Source organism: Tupaia chinensis, unplaced genomic scaffold, assembly GCF_000334495.1.
Source record: "Tupaia chinensis unplaced genomic scaffold, TupChi_1.0 Scaffold138441_1, whole genome shotgun sequence".
In the NCBI taxonomy this organism is placed as follows: domain Eukaryota; kingdom Metazoa; phylum Chordata; class Mammalia; order Scandentia; family Tupaiidae; genus Tupaia; species Tupaia belangeri.
Genome location: NW_006198338.1, coordinates 961,611 through 976,890, shown reverse-complemented (window position 1 = coordinate 976,890; position 15,280 = coordinate 961,611). Strand labels below are relative to the sequence as shown.

General features: G+C 39.0%; 1 protein-coding gene across 1 annotated transcript in view; it reads right to left on the bottom strand.

Moving 5' to 3' along the window:
- The window catches only part of SCN10A (sodium voltage-gated channel alpha subunit 10), a 109,159-nt gene that overhangs the window by 81,829 nt on the left and 12,050 nt on the right, over positions 1-15,280 (bottom strand). Inside the window, 1 exon segment of the mRNA XM_006161349.1 lies at positions 379-538. Coding sequence (XP_006161411.1) covers positions 379-538 — 160 coding nt within the window.

Genomic DNA, 15,280 nt, shown 5'->3' with positions numbered 1-15,280 from the left:
GCCCCACGCCCCGATACCAAAAACCGCTAAAAAAAAAAAAAAAAAAAAAAAAGATCTGGGTGGTCCAGAGTGCAGGTAGGAATTGAGGCCTGAACATGAGGGCTTGGTCAACCGGGTTCCTCAGGGAAAGATCTCCATGTCTGACAGGTACAACACCAAGCCCTGTCTCACTCACTCGGACAAGCCAGTTACCAGATTTGAGGTCTTTGACTTCTCCCTGTGGGTTTGGTACTAACCCTGGAAAGTGACCCCAAGAGCACCATGGTAAGAAAACCCCAGGCCATGCAATTTCAAACGAGGAAGGAACTGAGATGAGGAAACACATCAGAGCGTGAGCCAAGATACTCCCTGATACACAGAACACAGATACACACACACCATACTCCAATTAGCCCCAAGAAATACTCACGCCAAGGTAATGACACTAAAATCTAGCCAGTTCCAAGGATCGCGCAGGTACGTGAACTCATTTAGACAAAATCCTCTTGCCAGTATCTTAATCAAAGCTTCAAAGGTGTAAATGACAGTGAAGACGTTCCTGGGGAAGGGGGTTAAAAAGGAGTGTTAACTGTACCATCAAGAGAGCTTGGAGGGTTCTTTCTCCTTTCTGGAGGGAGAGGTGAGTGCTTCAGTGGAACACATGCAAAGAACATCTCTCAGGAGGCGAAGAGGATGAAAGGAGGGGGAGGAGTCAAGACACAGATGAGGATTATAGCTCAGCCACACAGTGGATGGGGTGGGGCAGGATGTGTGTGCCCTGAGACAGCTGATGGGGCAGCAGAAGAATAAGGATTCTCCTTTTCCATGGGGCTCCCGAGGCTTCCTATCCTGTGGGAAGCTGCAGGCTCCTCTCTCAACCTGCTGATGGTAGAAAATATGGTCGAGGGAGAAGGCTCTGCTAAGCCCTCCTCTCCTAAATTCTTGTCTCTCACACCATGCCTGGCCCATGTTCCTGGCCTAGTTGTTATGGAAGAAAAAGAAAACATCTCAATCTGCAAATGTTTTCTCAACAAGATGTTATGTCATAAGAAAGAAAATGGTCTCAGAATAGTTCTTTTATTCATCTGAGTACCCTGTTGGGTTTGAAATGTAGAGCTGAAGTTGGGAATAGGGTGCTGTTTCTCAAACATTCAGAGTCTCTTGGTCACCTGGAGCAGTGGGTCTCAAACTCCAGTAAGCATGAGAACCACCTGAGACCTTGCTCAAACAGATAAACTCTCTGGGCTCCACCCTCAAAGTTTCTGATTCAGTAGGTTTGGGGTAGGGACCAAGAATTTGCACTTACAACAAGTCCCAGCTGATGGTAATACTGTTGGACCAGGGAACCTCCCTTTGAGAACCACTGATTCAAGAATTCAGGTGCAGGGAACCAGCAGTTAGCATAATGGCTATGTCGCTGGACTCCCACGTAGTCGATTGCGGTTCGTGTCCCAGACCCGGTGGCTTAGAACTCACGCTGGGCACATGTGCATGTGTGCCCAAGATTCCGAGAGGAGCATAGAGGAGAAGGGATTGTGGTGTGACCATCCCCCCTAGGGAGTGATTTCTCGCTTTCTGTCTCTATGTCTCTCTCTGTCTGTCTGGCAAGTGCACACTCCCTATAGCGAAAAAAAAAAAAAGAATTTGGGTGCACACACAAATCGCACATGCATTACAATTTGGATATGCTAAAATTTCTATGCTCCCTTATTTACATTCATTCTTTTTGTAAGTTGTAAAATGATAAACATATACTCTGGTATTAAAAATAAGAAAATATTTTTATTAAGTACAGTAGATAGAAAACATATATTTACCTTTGTCACTTCTGAAACCTCTCTGAAATGAGAGACAAGAGGATTTTTCTTAAAGGCATAATCATTCAACCAGCTATGATGTAGTTTTAAAAAGTCAGTCTATCAGTATTTTGCCAAGGCAGATACCATAGGGGAATTTTGCTTGTATATTGATTCACTTTTTCTTCTGTAGCTTTTAGTCACTTGCACTAAAAGGAGTCACACAGGTCCCTGACAGTGCAGCAGTAAAATGTGACACTCTATGAGCTGACCCAGATGGGAAGTCCCCAGGTTTGTAACCAGACCTTCTTGAGTATGCTGGGCACGTGGAAGCCCATGAGCCCAGACTAGAAGCCCATGAGCCTGGACTGGCTCATGTTGGGGTTGGATTGCAGCATAAAGACCCTGTTGGGGGTGCTGTCTCTCTCTCTCTTTTTTTCTTTTTTGGAGAGATTTTTGCTACAGGGTGCATGGGCTTGCCAGAGACACAGAGAGTGACAGAGACAGGAGGAGAGATATTGCCCCCACCTCCACCCCAGGGAGATGGGCATGCTGCAATCCCTTCTCCTCCAGTCTCCTCTTGGGATTTTGGGCATGCATGCGTGAGTTTTAAGCCACCAGGTCCAGCACACACTGTCAACTATGTGAGAGTCCAGCAATATAACCATTATGCCGTCTGCTGGTCCCAACTGGGGGGGAGGTGCTGTCCCTGAGGCTTGCTTGCTCATGAAAGAAATAAATTAATAAGTGTAAAAGATAAATAAAGAAAGAAGAATAAGAAGCATCAGACACTACCCCAGTTCCCGAGGTATACCCTTTAATAAATACTTCCAAAAAATAAACTAAAAATACATGAATCCACCAGGACAGAGATACAGAGAACACAACCACAGTAGTTTGAGACCTGGAGTGCAGACTGATGAGCGTAACTGACAGAGCAGACTTAAGAAGCTGAACACTAGCTGGGAGTGGGAAGTACCTGAAAACAAGCCAAGCTACATGTAGAACTTTAGAACCACATATGACTTAGAGATGCTAAATATCTCTGAAGTGGGATTGGAGAAAGGGTGGCAAGTCAGTCTGAAGGACTGTTTAACAGTCTTTGCAAGGAATAGGTGGGCTTTCTAGACTTGACGTTGCACTATTCATTCAGTCAAGAACTGTGTCTTCTGCTGTAGCGTTAGATTGCATATTTCTTTTCTTAATAGTTGAACAAGAGGGAGAGTTACATACTGAAACACTTGCATAAAGGAAAAGTTAACATACTGAAAAAACAGACAACGCTCACTATGTTCTTAGAAGGCAGTGAGATTTATAGCCCACACGATACCACACTTAAAGGTGAACAGCTAGCCAACGAACATCAGGAATGTGAAGGATGGTTTTAACACTGAAATCCAAAACAACCAAACAGGAAGGGAAAAAAAGAGAGAAAAGATAAAGAAAGAAAGAGAGAAGAAAAGAAAAAGAGACAATTTGAGAAGGATTGAAAATGAAGTTTGAAAATCACATAGAAAGTGGTAGAAATAGCAGAAATAGAGAACAAGTGATTAAAAAAAAAGTAAACTAAAGAATCAGATCAGTGGGCGTCATATCTGATTAGTAGGACATCTAGAAAGAAATAAGGAAATAGCAAATAGCTTGGAGAAAATTATCAAAGAAATGATTCTCACTGTGTCATGATCCTCCTGCTTCTGGTCCTGAGGAGTTGGAACCGGAAGCACATGCCACTGAATCTAACTTTTTAGGGTGGTCCAGGAATTGAACCCAGGCCTCCTATGTAGACTCAACCTGACAAGCAAGCTACCACAGCAGGTTCTCTTTAAGATTCTGAAGGAGTAGAGTCTTCGGAAGGACACTAAGGAGGAAAATAGAGAGGCAAGATATTTATGGGACAAAGAAATGGATTATTATCTATTGAAGATAACTTTCTAGTATGGTGAACTGGATTGGTGAGAAATGCACACATGTTGGAATATTCACTTTGTAAGCTAAGTAATGTGACTGAATGTATAAAAGAAATAGAAAGAAAAAGAAAGAAAAGATTCTGCTGAAAAATAATTTCTAGGGAACCAGCAGTTAGCGTAATGGCTATGTCGCTGGACTCCCACGTAGTCGACCGCGGTTCGTGTCCCGGACCCAGTGGCTTAAAACTCACGCCGAGCACGTGTGCGTGCGTGCCCAAGATCCCGAGAGGAGAATGGAGGAGAAGGGATTGCGGCGTGGCCATCCCACCTGGGGCGTGATTTCTCGTTTTCTGTCTCTATGTCTCTCTCTGTCTGTCTGGCGAGCGCACGCTCCCTATAGCGAAAACCTCTCAAAAAAAAAAAATTCTAATATAGAATTTCTTTCCCATCTAATTTGTCAAAATGAAGGTTAGAATAACATAATTACAGATAAGTAAAATTTCAGAAAGTTAACTTCCCAGCTACCTTTCTAAGAAAGTTACTAGAGGTTGTGCTCCATAAAAACGAGAAAATAATCCATAAAGAGGAGGAAGTGGGATCTAAGGGAGAGGCCAAAGGAATCTAAAGTAGGAAAGAGAAGGGGAAATTTCCCGAAAAGAGCTTTGCATCAAGCCTGAAGACTATCCAGCTCAGGTTGAGGCAGGAGTTGAAGGACACCACACGTGACTTCTCTGATAAAGAGAAAAACTGATGGATAACCTGACATGTTCAAATAAATTAAGGCAAGAATGAAACCTCTGGAAAACCGTATGGGAACACATTTGGGATAAATATGTAGAAAACTGAGCAAATGAAGAAATAAAATCTCTATTAACTCCAGAGAAAGGAAAGACATTGTGCAAAAGGGAGACATAATCAAGTATATTGCATGACATAGCTGTGAATAGCATTTGCTTAGCAATGCTATTATATAATCATATATGTATTTAGTAATGCACATATCTGATCATCGAACCAAAAATTAGGATAAAACCCTAATGAGAAGGTGAGGGTGAGATGAAATGAGTGCATTCATATAGCCCTAATTCTCTCTCCCACCCCATTACCCCCACTTTCTTTCCCCAGTAACAGAAAGCCAGGAAAAAGTCATCGAAAATAAGCAATAGTAGCATCAGATATTTTGGAGATGAGGTATAACAAAGGTAAAGAAGCTGAAAGTGGTTATCTCTAGGGAACCAGCAGTTGGCGTAATGGCTATGTCGCTGGACTCCCACGTAGTCGACCGCGGTTCGCGTCCTGGACCCGGTGGCTTAAAACTCATGCCGGGCGCGTGTGCGTGCGTGCCCAAGATCCCGAGAGGAGAATGGAGGAGAAGGGATTGCGGCGTGACCATCCCCCCTGGGGGGTGATTTCTCGCTTTCTGTCTCTATGTCTCTCTCTGTCTGGCGAGCGCACGCGCCCTACAGTGAAAATCTCTCCAAAAAAAAAAAAAAGTGGTTATCTCTAAAAAGATGGGATTAATAATAAGGAGATGAAGAATAGGAAGTTGCTTTTTGTTGTTATCGTTGTTGTTGTTGTTGGAATCCTTATAGAAATACATGACCTTTGGAATCTGAATGCGTGTATCTTAAATCAAAATCAAAATCAAATGAAAAAGTGGATAGTATTTTTTCACATCTAGGAGGGGGGAAGCAGTGTTCGAAATCACTCATGAGGAAATCTATATCTAACTGCATAGCTGCTTGAGCTGTCAACTTCCATGTCTTCTTGCTCCCCCAACCCCCCACTTTTTATGTTTTCTAAATTAGAAAAATCTTAACTCAGAATTATAGGTTGTTGGGAAGCTTTGACAGATATTTCTGGCTTTTCAGATCAATTCAGAAATTATGGAGAGAGTTCTCTCTAAAGACTATTTTCAGCATTTCACCAGAGGACACATGGCCCAGCTTCACGCAGCTGAGCACTGGAAGGTTGGATGTCTCATCTTGGGCAACGACAACCAATGGCATTGCTTCCTCTCTTTGGGGGTCTTTGGCTTTGGAACCTAGGTTTTCATGTTCAGTGGTACATTTGCATGTAATTTTTAAGTGCCCAATGTGTTTTTTACTAAGTTTTTTTTCCTGGTGAATGAAGAAAGTCATTGAGTGTGGGAAATGTCAAACTCTCGCCCACTGAGCCATTTATACCACTGTTCAGTTGTAGGAACCTGACTTTGAATCGTTAAGAATCCTGGTTTTGGGAAAGCCGTTGGCATGGGGGTTAACGTGGGCAGATCCTACATGGTCATCTGTGTGTTTTGAAACCTCACATAACTTGAGAAACATGCTGGGGTGGTGTACACGTGAGTCCAAAATTCTGAAAGGCGGGAGAAATGGAGGAGAAGGAATTGTGGTGTGGCCAGTCTCCATGGAAGTTGCTCTCTCTTTCTCTCTCTGTCTCTTGTGAGTGTATGAGCCCTCTGGAAAATGAAACTAACAAAAAAATTCTGATATTTAAGCCATGAAATCAAAGATCCACACTATTCAAAATCTGGAGTGGATTACTTACAGTCAAAGAAATGGTAATTTTTCAAATAAGTCATTCTTTTCTTTCTTTCTTTCTTTCTTTCTTTCTTTCTTTCTTTCTTTCTTTCTTTCTTTCTTTCATTCTTTCTTTTTTTTTTTTTTTTTAAATAAAAATGCCACAGAAGACTTTGGTTTGCCAGCCACAACGATTCAGTGGGGAGAATGCCATTTCATACCCACTTTTCCTTTCAACCCAACAGGCTGAGGAGATATACACTGAATGACCACAGTTTGTTTCTATACTTTCTACTGTGGGACTCAACAGCAAATCAGGATCCGGAAGCCTCTTAGAGACCCCCAGCTGTTTTCTGTGAATGAGACATGTCCTGGCATTCAGAGGGAGTGTCTTCCATTTATACAGTGATGCCTTTTTTGTGTGACTAGAGCTGCTTCAATGTCAGTTCAAAGAAATGGATTTTTCTTTTTTATTTTTTTTTTTGAGAGATTTTTGCTATAGAGTTTGTGTGCTCACCAGACAGAGAGAGACAGAGAGACATAAAGTGGGAAATCATGCCCCATGGGAGATGACCACACCATAGTCCCTTCTCCATTCTCCCCTTGGGATCTGGGGCATGCACGCACATGCACCCGATGTGCATTTCAAGCTGCCAGGACCAGGACTCAAACCGTGGTCGCCTACGTGGGAGTCCAGTGACATAACCATTATGCCATCTGCTGGTCCCTTAACTTGCTTTTTTTTTTTAATTGTGGTTAAAATAAGCATAAAAATTTAGTACCTTAACCATTTTAAAGAATATGGTTGAGGGGTATTGAGGATGTTTATAATGTTCGAAAACCATCACTGCTAGCCATCTCTAAAACTCTCATCTTTCTAGGCCGAAATGAACCCGTGACACACTCATTCCCATTATTTACCGCATTGCCTATCCTAGGCATCATACAATGCTTATCCTTTTGAGTCTGAGTTCTTTACTTGGCATGATTTTTAAAATTTAAATTCACCCATGATGAGACATGTATCAGAACCTCATTCATTTCTAAGGCCATAGAACAGATTATTCTTTTGTTCATACTACATTTTGTTTATTCCTTTACCTATTAATGGGCGTATTTAGGTATTGGTTATCATGAATATTTAGGTATTGGCTATCGCGAATAACTGTGCTACCAACACTGGTGTATAAGTCAACATGCCTTTTTAAATCTGTTTCATAGTTCAAGACTAATCTTGTTTTTTTTTTTTTAAGACTAATCTTCAGTTAAACTAGAAATTTCTACTTTTAAAATTAGCCGCGTGATAATTAGGACAAAAAGTCACTGAGCGCTTCTCTCTCACAAGCATAGTGAAGCAATGCTGACAGCGAATTTATTCATAATTTTGCTCAACTATAAACTAAGATGTCTGTTTATATGTATAACAGTTTTTGATTTTAAATGCAATCACATCGTAAGGAATACAACAGTTCTGATAAAAGAATTATTTTTAAATTAATTAATTAATTTATTCATCATTTATTTAAATTTGACCAGAGAGAGAGAGAGAGAGAGAGAGGGAAAGTGAGAAAGCAAGCCTCCAGGTCTGGGACTCAGATCATGGTCAGCCATGTGGGAATGTCCAGCGCCTTAACCACCATGCCACCTGATGATCCCTCTGATAAAGGAATTCTGCCAATGATTTTCCTTACATGCTTTCCAACCACAATATTCACAATTGATTTTTGAAGCTGGTTTCATATCTTACCAGCAAGAGTGCAATTGTGCCTGTTTTTGAGAGGGTGTATGATGACTCTGTAGTTTTTGTGTCTTCTCAATCTTTAACATCATATTTTGACAAGTTTGTACTGGAAAACTTAATTTTGTTCTTGTGCTAGAGACAGTCAATTGCTTTAAAAGTGAGATTAATAAGCTTTATTGGAAAATAACATAGAACCTTTCATAACTTTCTATTTTTATTTGATAAAAATGTTAACAGGTAATACACTGGGTACTAGGACCAAAGGATCACTGATCTAATAAAATAAAATGATCATTATTTATTGTCATGATGCCTATTTTCTTATATATATATTTTATTTTATCTGGTTTTGTAAGATAATTCACATCCATTAGCCACTATTCTCTTGACAGATTCAAGCTTTATATTTATAATAGAGTCCATGATTACTTATACTGTAAACTTATTTCATGTTGTAGGATTTCTATTTCTATTTTTTTCATTCTTGTTAAACTTCAACAAACCACTTTTGAAATGATTGTTTTTTGTGAATTGTAATCTTATGGTAAATGCAAGTTTAATGAATGTAAATGGCTGTCAGATGACAATATATAAGGCAAGATAAGCTAACCATTATTAACTGTATTCCAACCAGAATCACTGAAGTTAGTCCTTGAAGCATGCACACTGCTGTTAAGAACACAGAAAGTCACCTATTCAACATAGTAACTGGAAGTCCTCAAATAGCTCACGTGGAAAGAGATAATCACTCAAAATGACAATCGATCCAAACAGACAGTTCTCTAAGGTAGACATACAAATGGCTGAAAAGCATTTTAAGTATGTTCAATATCTCTTATCAGAGGGAAATGCAAATCAAAACTGCACTGAGATATCATCTAACGCTAGTCAGGGTGACTATAATTAAACCAATGATAGCAAGTGCTGGCAAAGGTTGCAGAGAGAAGAGAACTTTGGCACACTACTGGCAGAAATGTAACTTAGCACAGCCATTGTAGAAACAGGATAGAGGTTCCCCAAAAATCTAAAAATAGAACTATTACGTGTCCCAGTAATTGTACTACTGAGTATATACCCAAAGAACAGGAAATCACTCAGTAGAAGACACATTTACAAACCCCTATTTATAGTAGAAGATTATAGTCCAGCCTCATTTACTAAAGCAGACCAAATTAAATACTGGCAAATTGAATCCAACAAAAGGATCAAGCTGGAACATTAAAAATAGATTGGGACCAGCAGGCGGCGTGGTGGTTAAGGGCGCTGGACTCCCACAAGACCAACCGTGGTTTGAGTCCTGGATCTGGTGGCTTGCTTTCTCACTTTATCTCTCTCTCTCTCTCTCACCCTTACTCTGTCCTTCCCTGGTCAAATTAAAAACAAATAAATAAAGTTAAATAAAATAATTCTTAACAAATAGATCAGTGGGGCCAACAGGTGGCTTGGTGGTTAAGGTGCTAAACTTCCACATGGCCAACCACAGTTAGAGTCCCAGACCTAGAGGCTTTCTCTCTCTCTCTGAGTCAGTCTTTGGTAAAATAAAAATAAATTAATTAATTAAATTAAATAAATAATTCTTTAAAAAATAGATTAACTAACCCATTAATATAATTTAACATGTAAACAACATGATAACCTTAATAAATATAGAAACACTGGGGCCGGCAGGTGGTATAGTGGTTGATGTGCTAGACTCCCACAGGGCCAATCACTATTTGAGTCTCAGACCTGGCAGCTTGCTCTCTCACTTTCTCTCTCTCTCCTCTCCTCCTTTTCTCATCAAATTAAAAAAGAATAGTAACAAAGTTAAATAAATATTTCAAAATAAATATAGAAGTACTAATATCTATTCATAATACAAACTTAAACCTGAAATGGAATTTTTTTAGCTTGACAGATAGTAATTATGAGACTCCCACAGAAATCATAATAGTGAAACATTAAAAGCACACTCTTTAATCAAGATAAGATAACATATTAAATGACAGGCTCTTACTGTTTTTTATGCCTGAGTAGTATTCCATAATGTATATGTGCCACATTTTTAAAATTCAGTCATTCATTCTTGGGCATTTGGGTTGATTCCATGTCTTAGCAATTGCAAAATTGCCACAGCAAACATGGACATGCAAGTATCTTTCCAATGGAGTGTTTTCCTATCCTTTGGGTAAATACCCAGTAGTAGTATTACTGGGTCATAAGGTAGTAGTGTTTGTAGGTTTTTGAGGAATCTCCATATTGTTTCCCATGGTGACTGTACTAATTTATATTCCCATCAACAGTGTAGGAGGGTTCCCTTTCCACCACAGCCTTGCCAGCATTTGTCATTCTCTATTTAATCATAGCCATTCTGACTGGGATGAAATGGTATTTTATTATCATTTTGGCTTACATTTCTTTTATGATAAGAGATGTAGAACATTTTTTTTCACATGTGCTTTTTGGCCATTTATATGTCTTTCTTGGAGAGTTGTTTATTCTGCTCATTTGTAAATTTTATAATTGGATTATTCATTTTTTGTGAGTGCACTGTTTGAGTTCCCTATACATTCTGGTTATCAGTCCCTTAACTGAAGCATAGTTTGCAAATATTTTCTCCCATTTTGAGAATGATCTCTTCATTCTATCATTTCCTTTGCTGGGCAAAAGCATTTCAGCTTGATGTAGTCTCACTTGTCTATTTTGGGGATTATTGCCTGTGTTTTGGGAGTTTTAGTTAACAAATCTTTGCTTACTCCAGTGTCTTCAAGAGTTTCCCCTGTATTTTCCATCAGTAGTTTTATTATTAGAAGCTGTACGAAGTAGTTGAATATAGAAGACTTGATGCTTAGCAAAACGAGCCAGAGTATAAAAGACAAATATTGTATGTCTCTGTTCAATATATATAAAATGTCTACACTCTATGGCAGAAATTGAAATATTCAAAGGTATAATAGCAGGGAGGGCAAGTGTAGATACCAGACATTGTATAGGAGAGGGTGGATAGAAGAAGGCAGGAGAGAGAGGGCTCAGGAAAAAGAAAAACATTTAACAGACACAAGAATGTAAAGTTACCTATTGAAAATGATATATATGGTAATATCTATGACTTGATTGACATACACTGCATATATGTTTTGAAAAACCACATTGTACATTGTAAAGATGCATGAGGATTAAATGCAAATTATAAAAGAAATATTACAGCTTTGAGTCACTGTGCGGAAGATTCAAGGCCACTCCTACAAGACTGGAAAACCAAACAAATGGTACAACAGTCATAAAGTAAGAAATAAGTTCGTCATTATTTCTGTTGACATCATTGTCTAAATAGAAAGTCCAAGAGAATCTATAGAGAAATAGAAACTGTTAAGTAGCTCAGCAAAGCTGCTGGATGCAAAATTAATATATAGAATATTAAGATATTTTAGCAAGAAAGATCAACTGAAATTATAGTATACTTTCATAAGATAGTATAAAATTATATGGAAAAATATAAAAGAAGACCTGTTAGTTAAAGAGATGCCATACTGATATATAAAAAGCTACATATTATATATAGTGATTCTTTCTGTGGTAATAAAATAATTCAGTCCATTTCCAATCAAAATTTTAACAGAATTGTAAGAAAAGACCTTGAAAACATGTCCCTTAAATTGACATGGAAAAGTAAATAAAAAAGAACTGAGGTCATTTTCAAGAAGATAAATAAAGAGGAGCACAAGAATGAATCAAGTTTTATTATCAGGCATCTGAATCAGTGAGGTTTGGGCTCGGGGAGTGATGAACTGATAGCTGGAGAAGCACGTTTGGGTATATGTGGGAATCTGGTGCCTGACTGAGCAGTAGAAGGAACCACATAGGAGATGATGATCTATTAAAAGTGCTGTTGGGGGAGCAGTAGATGGCATAATGGTTACATCACTGGACTCCCACGTGGTTGACCACGGTTCGAGTCCCAGACCCATCGGCTTAAAACACATGCCAGGTGCGTGTGTGTGCATGCCCAAAATCCCAAGAGGACAATGGAGGAGAAGGGATTGCAGTGTAGCCATCCTCTCCGGGGGATGATTTCTCACTTTCTGTCTCTCTGTCTCTCTGGTAAGTGCATGCTCCCTATAGGAAAACATTCTTCTAAAAAAAAAAGAAATAAGACATTGGAATAATCCACATGGGAAAATAGTGGAAGTCTATCTCATACTTTACACACACATTCTCACTTTCTGTCTCTCTGTCTCTCTGGTGAGTGCATGCTCCCTACAGGAAAACATTCTTCTAAAAAAAAAAAGAAATAAGACATTGGAATAATCCACATGGGAAAATATTGGAAGTCTATCTCATACTTACACACAAAAGGAAGTTCTAGGAGAATGAAATAACTAAATGTAGACAGAAAAACTGTATTGAGAAGGAAATACAGGAGAATATCTTTACGGAATACTAAAGAGCAGTAAAAATAGGAAATAAAATTTTGACCAACTTCCAAAACACAACACTGATTTTGCAAACGTATCCAGTAAAGCATGCATACTGCATGGAAGCATCCCTCTAAATTTCAATAGACACAAATCATACTTTTTTTTTTTTTTTTGAGAGAGAGATTTTCACTGTAGGGCGCGTGCGTTCGCCAGACAGACAGAGAGAGACATAGAGACAGGAAGCGAGAAATCACCCCCCAGGGGGGATGGTCACGCCGCAATCCCTTCTCCTCCATTCTTCTCTCGGGATCTTGGGCACGCACGCACACACGCCCAGCGTGAGTTTTAAGCCACCGGGTCCGGGACGCGAACCACGATCGACTACGTGGGAGTCCAGTGACATAGCCATTACGCTAACTGCTGGTTCCCAAGACACAAATCATACTTTAAGGCTACAGTGCCAGGCGTCTGTTTCCCAGCTTGCCATAGGTTTAGCTTCACTTTACTCATCCCCTCCCTCCCCCCAGGTGAGAAAACACTTTCTCTTGTGGTATTCTCGGCAACCAAATTGTTACCATTTGCCAGATGTTTTCCCAGAATCTCTGTATGGTCAGTCATAGGTGTCCTAGAGCCATCAAAGAACGGCTTCAATGACTGTGAGCCCCAGGGCACGTACTGAGGAAGAAAATCCTACTTTGCCCACTGTTAGCACCTTTCCCTCCTCTGTACTTTTTTTTTTTTTTTAAATCTCCCCAGGCGGCAATCTGGAATATTCTTCCCCACTTTAGCCCCCCCACAATCTCTAGTTTCTTTCTGACAACAAGAAGGGATTAAATACTTGGGGTCTGTATCTATATCTTCCCACAAGCAGACAGATAGGCAGGCAGGCAGGGAGCTATCACTACCAGCAGGTAATCGTGCAAAGCTCATGTTTCAAGGGGGGATAAAGGAAGATAAGGAATGGTAACTGCGTGGGTCCACAAGATTGTATCAAGAACCTGGCAATAAGATTGTCTTCTGATTCCTCACTGGTTACAATGTAATTTTTCCTAAAAAATACATGGTACGATTTTTGGAGTCCTCAACTCAAGGACAATTCCTTCGCTTCCTCTGGGCTTCCAGAAATACAGTAAACAACTAACAGCTGTTATCAGTTAATAAAACCTACACTCATTATTTCCAGGCAGAGGGTCCTCAGTATGATTCACTGTCTGTTGCACGCATTTCCAGGAGTAGAATCAGAAAGGTAGATTTTCTCCCCCTCTTTTCTCAAAATGTGTATATGAAGGAAATTGTGTCAATAATTCAGTTAATTCAAATATGAGAAAAAATAGATTTAATAATTAGAAAGGGAATTGATACAACTTTGGCAGGTAATAGGCAATAAATAAAAAATTAAATTTGTATAAAATTAAAATCGTACATCCCTTCAACTTGGCAATTCCACTTCTAGGAATTCATTTCTTGAATTTATCCACACTTTGTGTACAAACACGTGTGTAAGGGTATTCATGAGGGATTAGTTGTGATGGCAAAATTTGAGGGTTGTGTTGATTAGGGTCAACATGAATGTCTATCAATAGGATCATAATTCAGTAAATTTTTGCCTCAGTCATGCAAGTAAAACCTATTGATCCAGTTTTTACAAAACAGCTGCTGGAGAGGTTTTCATTGGGATTTCATCAACCTATAGATTAATCAGGGCAATATTTTTATTTTAGAAATAGTGAGTCTACTAATACATTAATGTGAAATATTCTCGGATTTATTTTGTTACTTTAAAATTTCTCTCAATAATGTTTTGTCAATTTTTAGTATAAAGATCTTGTGCATTTCTTTTTTTAGATTTTTTTCTATAGGGCACTTACACTCACTGGAGAGACAGAGACACAAAGCAAAAAATAACTTCCCGGGGGTATGGCTCAATGTCATGTTCGATCCCCCAATGTCAATCAGCCCCGACCATGGGCACACATGTGCACAGTATACTCACGGAGATCTCTGGGCATGGACTTGGAACTTTCTTAAGCAAGTAAGTCTTGCAAAGCTTTTTTTTTACACTGCTTCACTACCATCCAGTGCCCTATATACTTTTTAATATATTTTATTTGTTAAACTTTTCTATTTCTATAGCGTTTTGGTCTGTTTATCCTTAAATTTTCCCAATTTCTAAATTATGAATACTGGTGCATGATTTATTGCAAGGTTATTAATTATTGCTATGGATTATTTAGCATGACAAAATGTCATTTTTGTCCTGTTTAATACTTTTTGACCTAAATTCTACTTTCTCTGATGTTAAGATCATGGCTCTTGCTTTCTCTGTTTGCCTTCGCTTAAACTTCAAACTTTTAAGCCTTCGAAGAGTAGTATTTTTATTCAACGTACAGTTGAATATTGCTTTGTAATATAATATGAACTTTTCAAATAGGTGAGTAAAATCCATTTATATTTATTGACATGACAGATTAGCTTATTCTTGGGTTGCTTAAATTTCCTTTTCTTTTTTTAGGATTTTGCCATAGGGCAAGAGTGCTCACCAGAGAGAAAGAGACAGAGACAGAGAGAAGGGGATTGAGAAATCATTCCTTAGGGGCAATGACCATGTTGCAACCCCTTCTCTTCCATTCTCCTCTCAGAATTTTGGGTACGCACACACACGTGCCCAGAGTGATTTTCAAGCTGCATGATCCAGAGCTCAAACAGTGGTTGGTCATGTGGGAGTTCAGCAACCAAATCAATATGCCATTTGCTGAGTCAGCTTTGCTTCTATTTCTTTATGCTATGTATTTAATAGTTTACAATATGTTTCATTATCTGGTACGTTTTATGTGCTTGTATTTTTGTGTACAATTCTTCTGATAACTGAAAGAGTTCTTGATTTCTGTTCTAGTGGTTACCTTTATAAGCAAGTGCTTATCATTATCAAATACATAATTTA